The 18052-nt window shown below is 32.9% G+C and overlaps 1 protein-coding gene across 2 annotated transcripts in view; it reads left to right on the plus strand.

Moving 5' to 3' along the window:
* The window catches only part of LOC139973169 (atrial natriuretic peptide receptor 1-like), a 227082-nt gene that overhangs the window by 110654 nt on the left and 98376 nt on the right, over positions 1-18052 (plus strand). For both annotated transcript variants that reach the window (XM_071979662.1, XM_071979654.1), the window contains one exon: positions 17652-17754. In XM_071979662.1, the coding sequence (XP_071835763.1) occupies positions 17652-17754 (103 nt within the window). The remainder of the gene's footprint in view (positions 1-17651; positions 17755-18052) is intronic.

An 18052-nucleotide genomic window follows, 5' to 3' on the forward strand; every position in this document is an offset into this window, starting at 1 on the left:
AAGATGTTGTATGTTGCTCGTTGATTTAGGCCTATCCTTGAAACCTGATACAATTTTGAGAGTTTGCTTAGCTGCAAATGTGTGGGTTTTTTTTCCAGTACGAATTACTTCAAACTGCACATTATTTCTAGAAATATTCATTCTTCTCTAAATTAATGAAACATTAAAAAGTAAAAAAATAAATTAGTTAAAACAATCAGCTCAAGCCACCACAATAGATCGCATTAATTAATGTTTCGTCTAGACATATAGGTAATGAGGTAAAAGCAAGACCTTATAACGTAGACATAGGTAATGAGGTAAAGCAAGACCTTATAACGTAGACATAGGTAATGAGGTAAAAGCAAGACCTTATAACGTAGACATAGGTAATGAGGTAAAAGCAAGACATTATAACGTAAACATAGGTAATGAGGTAAAAGCAAGACCTTATAACGTAGACATAGGTAATGAGGTAAAAGCAAGACCTTATAACGTAGACATAGGTAATGAGGTAAAAGCAAGACCTTATAACGTAGACATAGGTAATGAGGTAAAAGCAAGACCTTATAACGTAGACATAGGTATAATGAGGTAAAAGCAAGACCTTATAACGTAGACATAGGTAATGAGGTAAAAGCAAGACCTTATAACGGTGGAGATATTATCAAAATATCAGACGTTAACAAGCCAACACCGTGTACGAGAACTTGAGTTGTTCAGTTATGAATTGGTAAATAAGTTTGGGATGCGCATCATGAGATTAACAATTGCCTTCCCCAGTAATCTGATTTGAAGCTAAAACCCTTCCTCTTCAAACGTATGCGATATAAGCAATCGACATTTCAATATGCGTAAAGAAAACGGGATTTAGAGAAAAATCATAAAATAAAGATATATTAGGGAATATTTCCATCACGGTTTAGCATGATTTTTTTAACATTTTTTTTATTGTTTGAGAATTGTGAGTAAGATTACTAGTACATTGAACTTCAGCTGTTCTACTTATGAAACAAGCAGAAATAAAATTTCGGCTTGGTAACAAGAACACATCCTTTTATATGAGGTATGAACGATGTTTACATTGCAAATTTGGTGCATACAGGCTTTATGCAAGAAGCAATAAAAGACTGTGGGATGTATCATAGTATTCTCTGATAATACGTTGTTGTACTCGATACATCCAACGAGGATGAACACGAATCCTCGCTAGCCGTCCGACGGGACTATCATATGTCGCTAACACTAATTAGAAATCTCCGTCGCTACTGCGGAATATCTTTGATTGTGATATAGGCTTGTAATTCCGACCCTTTACTTGATTTTACGGAGAAAGGCGTTAAACAAGAAGTAATCACAACTCCAATGAAATTAACAAAAAAAAAAAAAAAAATGACGTAACGTTTTTGACGTCATTCGTAGGTGAGGACAATTTTATATAGGCATTAAATCGCGCTGTTTTTAAACAGGCTATTAAAAGCACACATGGGCCGATAGGTGGGATGGTGTTATGAGTTTATATTGAATACCTTGAACCGTACACTGTTAACTCGATAAAACGTATTATAAATCAATCCACTGGTAAAGACCAGACCTATCTTCATAAAACAGACTGTTAGTAGTTACATGTTTATGTTGATTGCTTAAAGGAATACTCGGATCGGTCAAAGTTGAATGTTGTAAATTTTCTTGCAGTTTAAGGTAAAAACCACACATGATTGCATGCTTTATTTGCACGCAAAAACGGGTGATTTAAAACAAACTGTTTAAGTATGGCTTATATGTTGAACAGTACCGGTATCTTACAAGAACATAGTGACTTATGTCACTCTTGCAAATCTGTCGCTGTTATTACTGTATCATGTTTAAATCATGTTCCGAAAAAGAAAGTATCATTTCTTAAGACGTTTAAGCTTTAATCAATTCTTGACTATATATAGATATTTCGAAGTCAAAGTGACCAACATATGTCTTTCATATTTCAAGGATAAAGCAATAACAACTAGTATAACAGCAAAGTGGTGCAGCTTCTGAAGAGCACGAGGATATCACCTACTGTGACCCAATGCATGGAGTTATGAAGAGTTCAACCATGCCCCCCCCCCTCACAAAATGTCACTTTTGGGAAACAACCATAGCTTGTGTAACAGTTAGCACAAAACATTGGGTTCCACCTAGCAACCCGGAACATTTCTATCTTCCTCTTGTCCACTTTGCCAACCACCGGTATATTTCTTTAAATCTTTGACGGATCACGTGACGATAAAATATATTATGGTATTTCGTACCAATCGGATTGACTGGAGCCCATGTACGGTAGATCATTCTCTGGGATGATCACATGGCCGTCTGATGTCTATATTGTAACTAATAGCACCTTCATCCATATGGAGCTAGTTGCTTAGCATTCAAAGGCTGTAGCAGCAGCTTTCTGTTGAATATTACTGTTATTATTTTAAACTTGATGATAAAGATGTTGGTGATGACGACGTCGACGACGACAGCGAAGATGAAGGTGATGATGATGGCAGCGATGACCACGACGACCGCGATTGCGAAGCCGTTTTCGGCGACGGCGACGTAGATGATGGCGACGACGCATGCGACGGCGAAGTCGAATAAGACGAAAGCAAAGATGGAAAGGATGAATATAGGCTGATTTAAATCATTTTAGGATTTGTTGGCTTTGGCAAAACCAGCTATTGACCTCGTTATATTTTCTCCATTGTATACTTGTAATAAAGGTGTGCATCCTTCTATACTGACTACACAATAGTCGTAAATGTTTCAGTCATTCAATGTGACTAATTCCTTCAAGATTAACTGGATAACGTTATAATAATATATTGGTTGACGTATAAGTTGGTAACGTTGAAAATCATGTTTACTTTCCTGTAAATACCACTATATTTATCTCGAATGTTGAAAAACTAGTATTTTTCACCATTTCTAAATGGATATGCTGATCGATAAAATCCGCAGTCGGTCTTGTTCAAAAAAAATAGATAACTCATCGCAAATTTAGTTGAAAACGACATATGATATACTCTAGGGTTGTAATAATACACTTGCGAATATCATCGAATTAATCACTCCATATTTTGAACTATTTTATATTTTACATTTTTCCTTCTTGTTCTTTCGTGATGTTGAAGATTGTACGTATATATATATATATATATATATATATATGGGGTATATTGTGTAGTTTGTAGTATTGTACTGTACGTGATGAGGAATATGTGGACGGACTGCACAATTCTACTAGTCAGATATGGATTTTAGTTTCGTATATACTTTCGGGAGGATTACATAAAAATACATAACTTTAAAAATGTCAGAGGAAACACCTTGCTAATGTGTCATCGATTGCAATGTGTTCAAATGTGTACAGGTCTACATTGGGTAATAACCACCCAGTTGTTACACCCCCCCCCCCCCTATATACTGTACTGTCATATCCCGATTTTTCAGAGCACTCATACTGCCAGTACGAGCAGTATGAATATCAGGTTTCTATCAGATAAAGGTTAGGAACTGTTTGTACTGTCAATACGAGTGCTTTGAAGCATGATATGGGGAGGACAGTTTAGAGAGGTATTTAGCATTAGGACATTGTCCCAACTGGCTGAAGTAATAACAAGTCAGTTCGGCTGTTAAAGTAATATTGCTATATGGTTTCACATGTACGTTACTTTATGCTCAAAACTATCGATGGAAGATATAATGACACCGTTCACCTAAAATAAGCCAAAATCAAAACAAAAACACTGTGGCGAAAGAGTTTTCAACCGGGGAAGGGAGAGAAGGGGACACAATTTCGAATGGCGGTGGGACATATGACTTGGATTTGAGGGGACAGATCGTAAATCTTCATCGAAACTTTCGACCAGTTGGGTCTTTTGTTCCGTTTGTTTTAAGGAAAACATGTTTCATATTGTTTTCAACCATAGGTCACTGTTTACTTTCATTTTTGGGGCTTTTTTTGATCGCAACCAGACGGCACTGTGTAAACAAAAGATGGTGGTGGCGCATGATGAACAACTCAAGCAGCTCAGGAAATTCACTTTTGTGTGGGAGTATTGTATTTCTTAATTAAAACAAAAGAGAAATTCCCGTGTACAACACCGAAGACTTGAGCAAGTCTTAACATTTCATCCCAGACTAAAGTTCTATTATTGTTTTACTTTATAGATTATAGTAGTGTTTCTTTGTTCATTAGCATTACTTGCAATATATCTTCTTTGGTAGAGGATTGTGATTGCATAATACCAGCTTATAACACCGACGGAAAAAACAAACTAGCTCGTTCCTTTTCTGAATGTCACATCATAAACCAGGGACATAATAACAGCCTGTCGACATGGTGTGAAAACTTCGAACCACAATACCTACATTGGTAACTAATTGTTTTGGGGAGAAATTGTTTTGGGAGAAAAGTGTCAAACTTTCGACGGTAAAGATGATGATTATGTCGAAGGTTATTATTATTATTATTATTATTATTATTTGGGGGGGGGGGAGGGCCCTTCAACATGTATTCCAACCATCTAGCAATAAGAAACGAAAGCTCAGCAGTTTGTGGTTCATAATTATGACTCGATATGAAAGCCTTAACGAGTAAATATCATTTGAGCCTATTCTTGAATAATTAAAACTCACAAGGGGGTTGACAGTTCAAACAGCGGCATTCGCATCATCTCGCCTTTACATACATGCTAGTATTTCATCTCATACCATGCAGTAGCTTCACAAACGATAATAGCGTGAGTTTGAGACTCGGTCTCGTTAGTCTACCAAAAAAACAAAACCTTTAACTTGAAATTTCTCTGTCATTTGCACGACAGTGAACTTGTAAACTAAGCTGAAAGTTATCAGCGAGAATGGCATCCAATCTACTAGATCACACTAGTCTCCATTGTGACTTTTTTGTGTGGCAGGTATATAAGCAAATATTGAATGAGAGGTCAAGTTTCTTGAAATAACCCGAGAGAGTTTATTCACTGTCCGTTCAGGTCAAGAGAATCTCGACTAAACTGCTGGATAATGTGTCAGCAAGCCCTTGCAAAACAAAAGCTTTTGAAAAAGATAGTGTGTTTATATGCGCATGCTCCTGTGAGGATCATTGACAGGGGAAAATAACAGTGTCTCCTTAACATGAAGAATTGAACTAACATAGATGACGTCATTTTGGATAAAGCATAAAAGAAAGGTGTGGGTGGGTGGGTTTTATGGGGGTTGGGTGAGTTTTTGTTTGGAGGTGGGAACGAGGCTGGGGGTACGGGAACGCTTAGGTGCAGAAGAGATAATGTAGATTAGTATTATTTGTAAACAACGAAAAAGTCAACAAAGGGTAAAAAATAGTGGTAAACATTCAGGGCTAATTATTCGGGTCCGGCCTGGCTTTTTTAAACATCAGCAATGGTGGTGACTATATCACCACTAGTGAAACAGTGTAAGAGATATCACAATATTTTGTATTCAGTGAAAAGCATAACAAAACAAAACAGACAAAGTAGTTGCAATGTGTTCTTGTCTTGCTGGATATATGTACTGTATATAACTTTTATTTGGATTATACCATTCGATAATAGGGTGGTGTTGAGTTTAACAATGGTAAAAGGTTGACAAAGATTACAGATTTCAGTCGTTTTCTGAAACGTATTTCAATCGTGATTGGTACTGTATTATATATATATATATATATATATATATATATATATATATATATATATATACATATATATATATATATATATATATATATATATATATATTGCCACTGTGTGTATTTGCAACTATCTCCATGTTCGATCACTCCGATGATTTGAAGTTGTTCTTACCACCCGACTACATCATTCAGTACAACGACTGTTTTAGAATCTACTCATATACGAAACACCCCTACTTATTAGTGGCATATACCGACCGGCGTCGAATGGCACATGATACAACCGTATCTCTTGCCCTTTCTCTTGAAATCACTTCTTTATGACTTTTGGGGTGGGGGAGGAGGGGGAGAGGATAGGGGTTTTGAAAATGACCTGTGATACCTGGTTACAGGTTACACGGTATAGAAAGCATATGCAGGCTAATGACTGCCATGGTGGCACAATCATCAAGGATACGGCTAATCAGTATCACTATATTAACTTATAGGGTCTGGAAGGATCGGTTACTGGAACACTCGACTTTGAATCCAGCAAGTCAGTGATTCGAAATCCCGTTCTACTAGTGGCGTGCCCAAACAAGGAAAAGGGGAGGGGTGGCCCCCACTTTCCATCACAACTAGGAGGCAAATTGTTCAGCCGGTGGAATTTATGTGAGAACATGTTTTGGTTAAGTTATGAGAAAATTAATCAAACAATGGAATTAACAACAACATTTAGGACCACACTGGGGTATATCGACGTCATCGTCTCTGAATTCTTAAAGGAGCATTGCCCATATTCCCCCTTGCACTATAATTAATGAAGACAAAAGTTCCTCTTGTCCAATCGAGATACTGCAATCAACATAAATACCGCCATGATCACATGATCACAGTTTCAATGTAAACTAGGCTTGGCCTGAGAGTGTATCAAAACAGTAAAACCCTTCTAGAAGGGCTTGTATGACCTCTAATTTCTACCTTTGGTATTGAAAATAATTACTATTATGTTTATACATATATACATACATATATATACACACATATATATACATACATATATATGCAAACATATATAGGCATTCATATATATATATATACATACATACATATATATATATATATATATATATATATATATATATATATATATATATATATATATAACAAGCCTACAGCATTGTACACGTTGTACTCATATTTCACAGTATCCTACTACAGCGACAAACGATAACATTGGTCAGAAAGAAAATTACTTCTTAGCTCGCCCCGGCAATGTTTCTAGAAAGTAATTAAACTTCAAAAATATTTATTCATTTATTCATACATTTGATTTCCTTTAATATCTACGGCATATTTTGATCTATAGAGCTTGTAATACTACACTGCTTTAGACGAGGCATGTTGCTTTATTGCGACAAGATATGATGAAAATCTCCCAAGTTGAATGATACAAACTGACAACGTCGAACACATTACTGCAACTTCGAGCGAGCGGCAAACACGTAACAAAAGTAACAAATGTCAATGTATTGCTTATAAGCTATCTATGTGACATTATCGATTATTGAGCAATCTATAACTTTCTTTAAATCAAGTGAACAACATTTTTATTTTCTTAGGAGGACATGAAGTTGGGATTCGAAAAAATGAATTCCATTTTGACAAGAGGAGAGAATCTTAGTTAAAGATATGAATACATGATTTTGCTTGAATTGAGTGGTCTTATAACTCGTTACTTTTATTACACTTTCTGGCACCAATATCTTCATTACGTCAATATAACACAGTGAATATAGTCTGTGGTGTTGCAAAATTACCTGAACGGATGACTTTAAGCAGAATTTTAATCTTGATGTGTTATAGTTCATGAAGGAAACAAACGAAGGGGAAAATCTTAATGGTAATTACGTTTCTACAGCTATTCCTTTTTTGAGATGAGATTATTCAACTTTTAACATATTTAAAGTTCCTGGAATGCTCCTGAGAGACTAAGTTTACGGTGATGTATGTATGTATTTTAGATCCTCCTGCAAGCAGGAACTCGCGAAGAAGCCTCATTGGCTTATCAAAGCCGCAAGCTGACCGAAGTCAGTCTCTTAGATTCATATTAAACGTCCATGATTATGAATTGTCAATTGTCAAAAACTCTGTAACTGGACGACATACATTTATCTTGGAGTGACTCGAACTTGGGACCTTATGAATGAAAGGCACCGGCGTTAACCACTGAGCTAACACTCCTAACGGTTAAACATAACTGTCATACAACTGGCATACATAACTGTCATAACACTCCTAATGTCAACTCCTCTTTGCAGGTCTTAATGTAAATCTATTGTTTATAAGTTCTAATAACTCGACAAAAGTATGTTTTCTTTTTCCTAGTGCTTTTTAACTTCATATAAATAACAAAGATATATCCAACAATAAATGTGTCCTTTATAAATATTCATTATAAACATATACAATGTGACGTCATAAAATTCTGGAGTTTTCTAATCATTTTTTTTTTTTTGCATCTGAGGAAGTTGAGGAGAAACTGATCCACTGGTCCCTCAGTTAGATTATATATTAATATCTACAGTCACTTTAATAAAAAAAAATTAAAAGTCATAGAGAAGAACAATATAGACTTTAAGCATTTTTTTTTTTAATTTTTCCTTTAACGGTTTCTAACATACCACCAGAATAAACCCAAAATGTCACTCAACGATAGATAGGCTACGACAAATAAAGCATCCCAAGCACTGCATAACTAGGATGTTATTTTAACGCTGAGATGCATCTACTAGAGATAAATCTATCCTTTGGAACAAACAACTGATTCCAAAAATCCCAATCTCCTTTTATGATATAATTGGAGTAATTTAACGAGTTTTTTTTTGTTGGCCCCGGATACATGGAATGTAAATCATTGCTATATTACTTTAAATTTAACTTTACCCTATAGGTCTGTCTGTAATGAACCTGTGTTTTTACTGTTACAGTGGTATAATTGGAAGCTATTCGAATCCTTAATTACCCCCTCTGTGGCAACCATTAACTGAGCCTCCACACGTGTAAATTAATTTATTAATAAAAATCCACCTTAATTATCTGTTTTTTATCAACGCTATAGCAGTAGTATCTCTGATTTGTTATAATGAGGTGGGTTTGTAACTACTTTAAGTAGACACTGGGGCGGTGTTGTGTTCGTCATCTTCGTAATTAAATTTGTCATTTTGATTCAATAGAGGCTTGTGAAATCAAATCGTAAATTCTCGACCGAACTTTAAAGTCCTCTCTCCCTCCCTCCCTCCCTCCCTCCCTCACTCTCTCGCTCCCATCATATTTCTTTCTTTGTGATTCTATAATTAATATGGCCTGCAAGCAGGTAAAGAATTATTTGGGTACCGGTTCCATAAAGAGTAATGTATGTTCAAAATGGAGATTGCCATTGCTTTAACACAGTCATCAATAGTCGCTTGCTCGTAAAAGATGAAGTCATAATTCCATCTGCTTTTTTAAGGACTTCAGTTAGGACATGAGAATGCATTTCGCTCGCTGTGCTGTCAAAAAAAAATGTTCATATACTATACAGTAAAATAATTTGAGGAATTTGACGAAATAAGAATATTGAATGAGCTATCGATCAAATAGCGGACAATAAGCGCGTAAGTTAGATCTTTAGATAGATAGGTGGAGAGAGAGAGACATAGATAGATAGATAGATAGATAGATAGATAGATAGATAGATAGATAGATAGATAGATAGATACATAGATAGATAGATAGATAGATAGATAGATAGATAGTTAGATACATAGATACATAGGTAGATACATATATACATAGATAGTTAGATACATAGATACATAAATACGTATATAGAAAGATAGATAGATAAAAAGATAGATAGATAGATAGATAGATAGATAGATAGATAGATAGATAGATAGATAGATAGATAGATAGATAGATAGATAGATAGATAGATAGATAGATAGATAGATAGATAGATAGATAGATAGATAGATAGATAGATAGATAGATAGATAGATAGATAGATAGATAGATAGATAGATAGATAGATAGATAGATAGATAGATAGATAGATAGATAGATAGATAGATAGATAGATAGATAGATAGATAGATAGATAGATAGATAGATAGATAGATAGATAGATAGATAGATAGATAGATAGATAGATAGATAGATAGATAGATAGATAGATAGATAGATAGATAGATAGATAGATAGATAGATAGATAGATAGATAGATAGATAGATAGATAGATAGATAGATAGATAGATAGATAGATAGATAGATAGATAGATAGATAGATAGATAGATAGATAGATAGATAGATAGATAGATAGATAGATAGATAGATAGATAGATAGATAGATAGATAGATAGATAGATAGATAGATAGATAGATAGATAGATAGATAGATAGATAGATAGATAGATAGATAGATAGATAGATAGATAGATAGATAGATAGATAGATAGATAGATAGATAGATAGATAGATAGATAGATAGATAGATAGATAGATAGATAGATAGATAGATAGATAGATAGATAGATAGATAGATAGATAGATAGATAGATAGATAGATAGATAGATAGATAGATAGATAGATAGATAGATAGATAGATAGATAGATAGATAGATAGATAGATAGATAGATAGATAGATAGATAGATAGATAGATAGATAGATAGATAGATAGATAGATAGATAGATAGATAGATAGATAGATAGATAGATAGATAGATAGATAGATAGATAGATAGATAGATAGATAGATAGATAGATAGATAGATAGATAGATAGATAGATAGATAGATAGATAGATAGATAGATAGATAGATAGATAGATAGATAGATAGATAGATAGATAGATAGATAGATAGATAGATAGATAGATAGATAGATAGATAGATAGATAGATAGATAGATAGATAGATAGATAGATAGATAGATAGATAGATAGATAGATAGATAGATAGATAGATAGATAGATAGATAGATAGATAGATAGATAGATAGATAGATAGATAGATAGATAGATAGATAGATAGATAGATAGATAGATAGATAGATAGATAGATAGATAGATAGATAGATAGATAGATAGATAGATAGATAGATAGATAGATAGATAGATAGATAGATAGATAGATAGATAGATAGATAGATAGATAGATAGATAGATAGATAGATAGATAGATAGATAGATAGATAGATAGATAGATAGATAGATAGATAGATAGATAGATAGATAGATAGATAGATAGATAGATAGATAGATAGATAGATAGATAGATAGATAGATAGATAGATAGATAGATAGATAGATAGATAGATAGATAGATAGATAGATAGATAGATAGATAGATAGATAGATAGATAGATAGATAGATAGATAGATAGATAGATAGATAGATAGATAGATAGATAGATAGATAGATAGATAGATAGATAGATAGATAGATAGATAGATAGATAGATAGATAGATAGATAGATAGATAGATAGATAGATAGATAGATAGATAGATAGATAGATAGATAGATAGATAGATAGATAGATAGATAGATAGATAGATAGATAGATAGATAGATAGATAGATAGATAGATAGATAGATAGATAGATAGATAGATAGATAGATAGATAGATAGATAGATAGATAGATAGATAGATAGATAGATAGATAGATAGATAGATAGATAGATAGATAGATAGATAGATAGATAGATAGATAGATAGATAGATAGATAGATAGATAGATAGATAGATAGATAGATAGATAGATAGATAGATAGATAGATAGATAGATAGATAGATAGATAGATAGATAGATAGATACATAGATACATAGATACATACATAGATACATAGATACATACATAGATACATAGATACATACATAGATACATAGATACATAGATACATAGATACATAGATACATAGATACATAGATACATAGATACATAGATACATAGATACATAGATACATAGATACATAGATACATAGATACATAGATACATAGATACATAGATACATAGATACATAGATACATAGATACATAGATACATAGATACATAGATACATAGATACATAGATAGATACATAGATACATAGATAGATACATAGATACATAGATAGATACATAGATAGATAGATACATAGATACATAGATACATAGATACATAGATAGATACATAGATACATAGATAGATACATAGATAGATACATAGATACATAGATAGATACATAGATAGATAGATACATAGATACATAGATACATAGATACATAGATACATAGATACATAGATAGATACATAGATACATAGATACATAGATACATAGATAGATACATAGATACATAGATACATAGATACATAGATACATAGATACATAGATAGATACATAGATACATAGATACATAGATACATAGATAGATAGATAGATAGATACATAGATACATAGATAGATAGATACATAGATACATAGATACATAGATACATAGATACATAGATACATAGATACATAGATACATAGATACATAGATACATAGATACATAGATACATAGATACATAGATACATAGATACATAGATTCATAGATAGTTAGATTCATAGATAGTTAGATTCATAGATAGTTAGATTCATAGATAGTTAGATTCATAGATAGTTAGATACATATATAGATAGATACGTATATAGATATATACATATATAGATAGATACACACTGTTTACATGGAACGTGTGAAGATAATGTTCCTATGTAATGGATGATGTGAAACGTCAGTTGTATTCTTTATATTATGCAAATTTATTCTCTTCGTATATTGTATACTATCAACAACGAATTCTGATTGGATATGAAATATTTCACATCTCTCTCTCAATTTCCTAGTCGGTTCGTTTATAAATCACCTCTGCATCAAATTTTTTTCCCCAGTAATATTTCAGAGCGACCAAGCGCTTGAACAATTTGTGGATGATACTGAGTTGTGAGAATCCCTTACGTTCAACTCCCGTGCTAAAGGCATTACTCAAAAAGCGAATATATTTTGTTACAGTTTGTGCCTTCTCTATGTATACGTTACGGGTTTTTTAGGTTAGAGGTCACGAGGTCACAAAAATAACACCACGTCTTGTTGTATTTAGATACTTCTCCATCTAAAATAACTACTCACACAATTCCCCCCGATTTTTTTTTATTTGCCTTCTTAAACCTATAGACTGTTTCATCCCAGATATAAAGATATATATATATATATATATATATATATATGACATAGGCTATAATAAGGTAGGATCTCTCCGCTTGCCCTAATGAACCGCCCGAGGCTGTTAATATCACAAATGCGACCTCGACCGGGGCTTTGCCAAATTCCCGCCAGAACTTCTACCAACCAAATGACGTCAGTAAATCATCACCAGTATAAACTTTCTTTTCATAGGGCTATGTCGCCCAATACATTCTGGTTCGTTGATTGGCTCCGTCAGAAAGTTTTCTCGAAAGCTTTTTTTTCTTCTTTCTGTTGTCCATTCGTGTGCGGCATCTAACGGATGAACATCGGAGGAAAAAGAAAAAAGAGAGAAGGAAAATATCAAAAAAACTTTGTTCGCCTTAAGGCTACGACGTCCGTCAGTCAGATGTTTTCTATCTCGTTCGTTCCTTGATTAGAATTTCTCAAGTTTTATTCTTGGAAGAAGATGTCAAATGTGCTGTTGTTTACCAATTTCATAAACTTTCATGAGTTCATCTACATTAATGTTATAACAGTTAATACAGCAGTGGAATATATTTTTATATTATTATTATTATTAGTGTAAACGCATATACATATACAGTGAAGCAAATAAAGACTGGACATACCATACTCCTCTTGTTGTAATTCTTTTCCATATATATTGGTTATTATTATTATTATTATATTTTTCTTTGTTTCCTTTATAACAGCAACCTATTTTGTGGAGTTTGATAAAGGTCTTGATGCATATTCTCATGTATTTTGGGTAGCTTGGCTACTCACGTTTTATTTTAAAAAGCCTGACAACTCAAGTTTTATTCAAAAAGTCATACAAAATTATTGATAGTTTTTAATTCTAGCTTCTGTTTTGATTTTTTCTTTTTGTATGATATTATTACTGATTTAATAAAAACAAAAAGGAGTCCGGGTGACAGATTGCAACATTCCGTCGCCCAAACACTTAATTTCCCTTTGTCATTACAGTGCCTAATAAAATGTAAAAACCATATTTGTAATCGTCAATTTGTTTTCACTTTAATTTCCATCATTGGAAAAGGAAACTTCATTAGCCCAAGGTTAAAAACTACATTGTTATGAAATTTTAGTGTCCAAAAATAGTTATCAATTCAGAAAGATACTTTACTATGTCGCATTCGACCATACACAAAGAAAATACGTATCTTGATGAGTCTCAGGAAGGAAACGTTGCTGAAAAATGCTTATATCCCCATATCCATAACCCCACCCCCCCACACACACACAAACCCCCACCCCTCACCCTCAATGCTATAACTGTGAATGAATCTGTTTTTACTGCATTCCATATCTTTTGCCTGGTTTTGTCTTGGATCTTGAGCGAACATGTCATGTAGAATAATTAAACATTATTTTGACTATACTTCGGTTTGTGTGTTTGTTTATTTGTCTGTCTGTCTGTTTGCTATTTCGCAGAGCCTTGAGTTAGTAGGCTACGTGTATTTGTGTGTATGTATGTGTGTATGTGAGGTAACGTTGTCCACCATAGGACGTCAGTTTGGAAAGCAAAACCTGTAAATCATTGAACATTATTTCTCTGTTCGAAACTTAATTACTTGATGAAGAGAAAACGATAGGAAGAAAGAGGTAGAGACGAGAGAATAAGAGGTAAAATGAGAGGGTGGGGGAGGGAGGATGGAGATATAGAGATAGCAAAGAGAGAAAGGACACATTGGGGTCGAAATAAAGTAATAAGGTACTTCATAGATTTCTCCTCGTTTTTGGTAAAGAACGCGTCATTTGTATTATTTTGACGTTCTACCCTTAATGAATCAAGGAGGCTCCGAAGAGGTTGTCGAGGACAGATGAAGGGTTGGATTTCAATCCTTAGATCCAATTCGGCTCTTCTTGAGGGATATAGCTAAGTATAAAGTCTTACTTTGTAACTGTTTTCAATCCTGAACGAAAAAAAAAATATATATATAAAAAAACACACACACATACAAACATATTTGATGTTTTTTTTTAAGCTTCTTTTTCGCGTTCACTGTCGTAGGTTTTGGTAGTTATGGCAAATTTGGTTATATATATATATATATATATATATATATATATATATATATATATATATATATATATATATATATATATATATAGATATATATATACATATATATATATATATATACATATATATATATATATATATATATATGTATATATATATATGTATATATATATATGTATATATATATATCTATATATACATATATACATATATAAATAAACAAAAGAAAGTTTTACGTTTAATTTTTGAGCACAACTTTTTTTTTTATTTTCGTATTTGATTAAGTATAGTTATTATGTGTTTATTAAGTATAGTTATTATGTATTTATTATGTATTTATTAAGGGGCATCTAATAATGTGTAAGGATTTACCTGATTAAGTCTTACAAGGTTTCAGGCTAAAGACAAATATTTACGTTGTGCATGCATATGCATGTTCAAACTGTTGCCATTTTGCCATTTGACTTGCCATTATCGGTGAATATATTAAGTATAATATTTGTTATCGCATCAATTGAAATATAGTTAATAAATATTGCAAAATTACTCGAAATAGATTTGGGCAGAACATTTATTGCTCAATTGATTTTGTATTAAGCATAGTCCAACCAACCAGGGACTTGTCAGGGCAATGGTCAAACAAATTAATCGTTTTGAGCCTATTTTGTTGTCTTTCTGCGAAAGTGTGTATACATATATATTTTGTTTCTTCCAAAAGTTAGACTCTTTTATTGCAGTGCAATATATGCTGGTATATGGTTGTGTTTAATGGGTCTGTAAGATATCTCCGATTACGCAAGTAATGTTTTGACTCTTTTAATTGGTAACATGTAGGCTATGAGCCTATCTGTCTGTGTCATGGTTGTTGGTGTATAGGACACTAGAAACCCTGTCTATTGCCATGGTCATTTCGTCATATAAAAACAAGGCGTTTTGTGTACCAGTTGTATAGCTCTGTTCAAACTACAACGAGTACAACAGTATGAGTACAAGTAGAAGTACCGTTGGTAACTCGTACCTAAAGTGAAACTGCTTTGATCTTGTCCCCAACCAAAGGTAAACAAATAGACAAATTGGATTGGTAAAGTTGTAATTCTAAATCAACTTTTGTTGTATATAGTTTCTATTAAACTATTTTATCCCCTTCCTTGCTTCTGACACGCATATCGTCCAACACAAATAAATTAATATATCTTTCGTTCCATCTTCTTCTTCTTCTTCCTCAATCAGTAAAGTAAATGACAGTGAGCTTCATTTTAAGTCGACACGGTCCATCGCACTCACGTCGTTCTAATTACGTGTAAATGATAGTATACAAAAAAACGCAACGTGAGTAATCTGACGTGAACTATGGCACGCAACATTACCAATGTAATGAATGATCTGGGGAAGAATATACTTCGAGGACAGGTTATATATATATATATATATATATATATATATATATATATATATATATATATATATATAATTTAGATTATATCTTCCAAGCTCGACCAGCTAAGGCGTCCAAAAACATTTTTTAATATAATATACTCACACAGACAAAAAAAAGAGAAATCGCTAGTATATAATGCTGGTTGATGGAAACCGTTGGCGTATGATGATTATATGCCTCCTTATTGCATACAGCTCACCTTGACTGGGTTGTGTCAACAAATTAAAGAAGAAGAGGGTATGTTGTATGGAGTAAATTGAATTCCGACGAGTATTTATCTTAGGCTATAATATGACTGCTGCCGAGGAGATCTATCTCCCCGGCTTCATTTATATTATTCCACCAAACGTCACATTCTCCACGCAATGTTGCGTAAAAGAGCGTTACATATTGATTTCACTGAAAGACAAACATTCGGTGCATGGGTGAAAACCCGATTGTAAAGGGCAGTCCATAATTGTATATATATATATATATATATATATATATATATATATATATATAGGAATAGGAATAAGTATGGGAATAAGTATAGGAATGTGTATGTGTATATATATATATGTATATATATGTATATATATGTTTATGTATATATATGTATATGTATATGTGTATGTGTATGTATATGTATATGTATATATATATATATATGTATATGTATATATATATATATATATATATATATATATATATGTATATTTATATATATTTACCAGTCCCCTGGCATATATGAATATGCATTTTATTTATTTATAATTTACGTTGCACTTTTGTTCGAAAGGAGTCTACAGTGCAAATTACAGTCATTAAACACAAGTCAACTAATAATTTCATATGAGCCATTCAATATATCATCGAAAAAGTTGAATTTGCAATATGACAAGAATGCTTCGAATATGGGCATCGCCCATGTGTGATTGTCCTGTTTGGCGTTCCGTGGCAGAACGAACGTGTGTTTACTTTTACATTCTTGTATAGCAATCAAAACCAAAAATTCTTAAATTAAATGTGTTCATATTCTTCAATTTAATAGTTCAACAAGTAAAATTATGCACAAAAGCTAGGTAATGAATTAATAATAAATAAATACAGGGAAACAAATGGAAAATAATAAATTTCCAAACAAAATGGTGCTTCGAGTTTGAATCTGTTTTTTTTTTCTCCAACTATTGTGAACATTTAAAAAGCGAAATTCAACTCAGTACATCATCAATCGTCCATGTTTATATGCAGAAACTAAATCATATTGTTTTTTCTCATTTCATATTTTCCTGCAGTGTCTCTTCGGTGTGATGCGTGCGTGGCACGATCTGGGTAATAAGATATACCACTGTTGGGCAATTCAGAACCCAAATGCAGATAACTTCGTAGATTGTCATGGTGAGTGTTCAACCAACGTTACTATACTATTATACATTTAATATCAGAAGTCGCTACGATTTATTATCACACAATTCTCTTTACTTTTGATTATTTAAAAACATGCGGAGAAGAGGGCGTCTATTATCCCACCTGCACCCTTCCAATGTATCCATCTACCACCCCCCCCCCCCCACCCACCCACCAGCACCCCAATTAGGAAACATTATTGCCAACAAATCTCAGTGCGCGAGAATAGGATATACCCTACTAAGGTACCGTTGACAATCACCAAATGGGTTAAAACCGCACGGACTAT

Source organism: Apostichopus japonicus, chromosome 2, assembly GCF_037975245.1.
Source record: "Apostichopus japonicus isolate 1M-3 chromosome 2, ASM3797524v1, whole genome shotgun sequence".
Taxonomy (NCBI): domain Eukaryota; kingdom Metazoa; phylum Echinodermata; class Holothuroidea; order Aspidochirotida; family Stichopodidae; genus Apostichopus; species Apostichopus japonicus.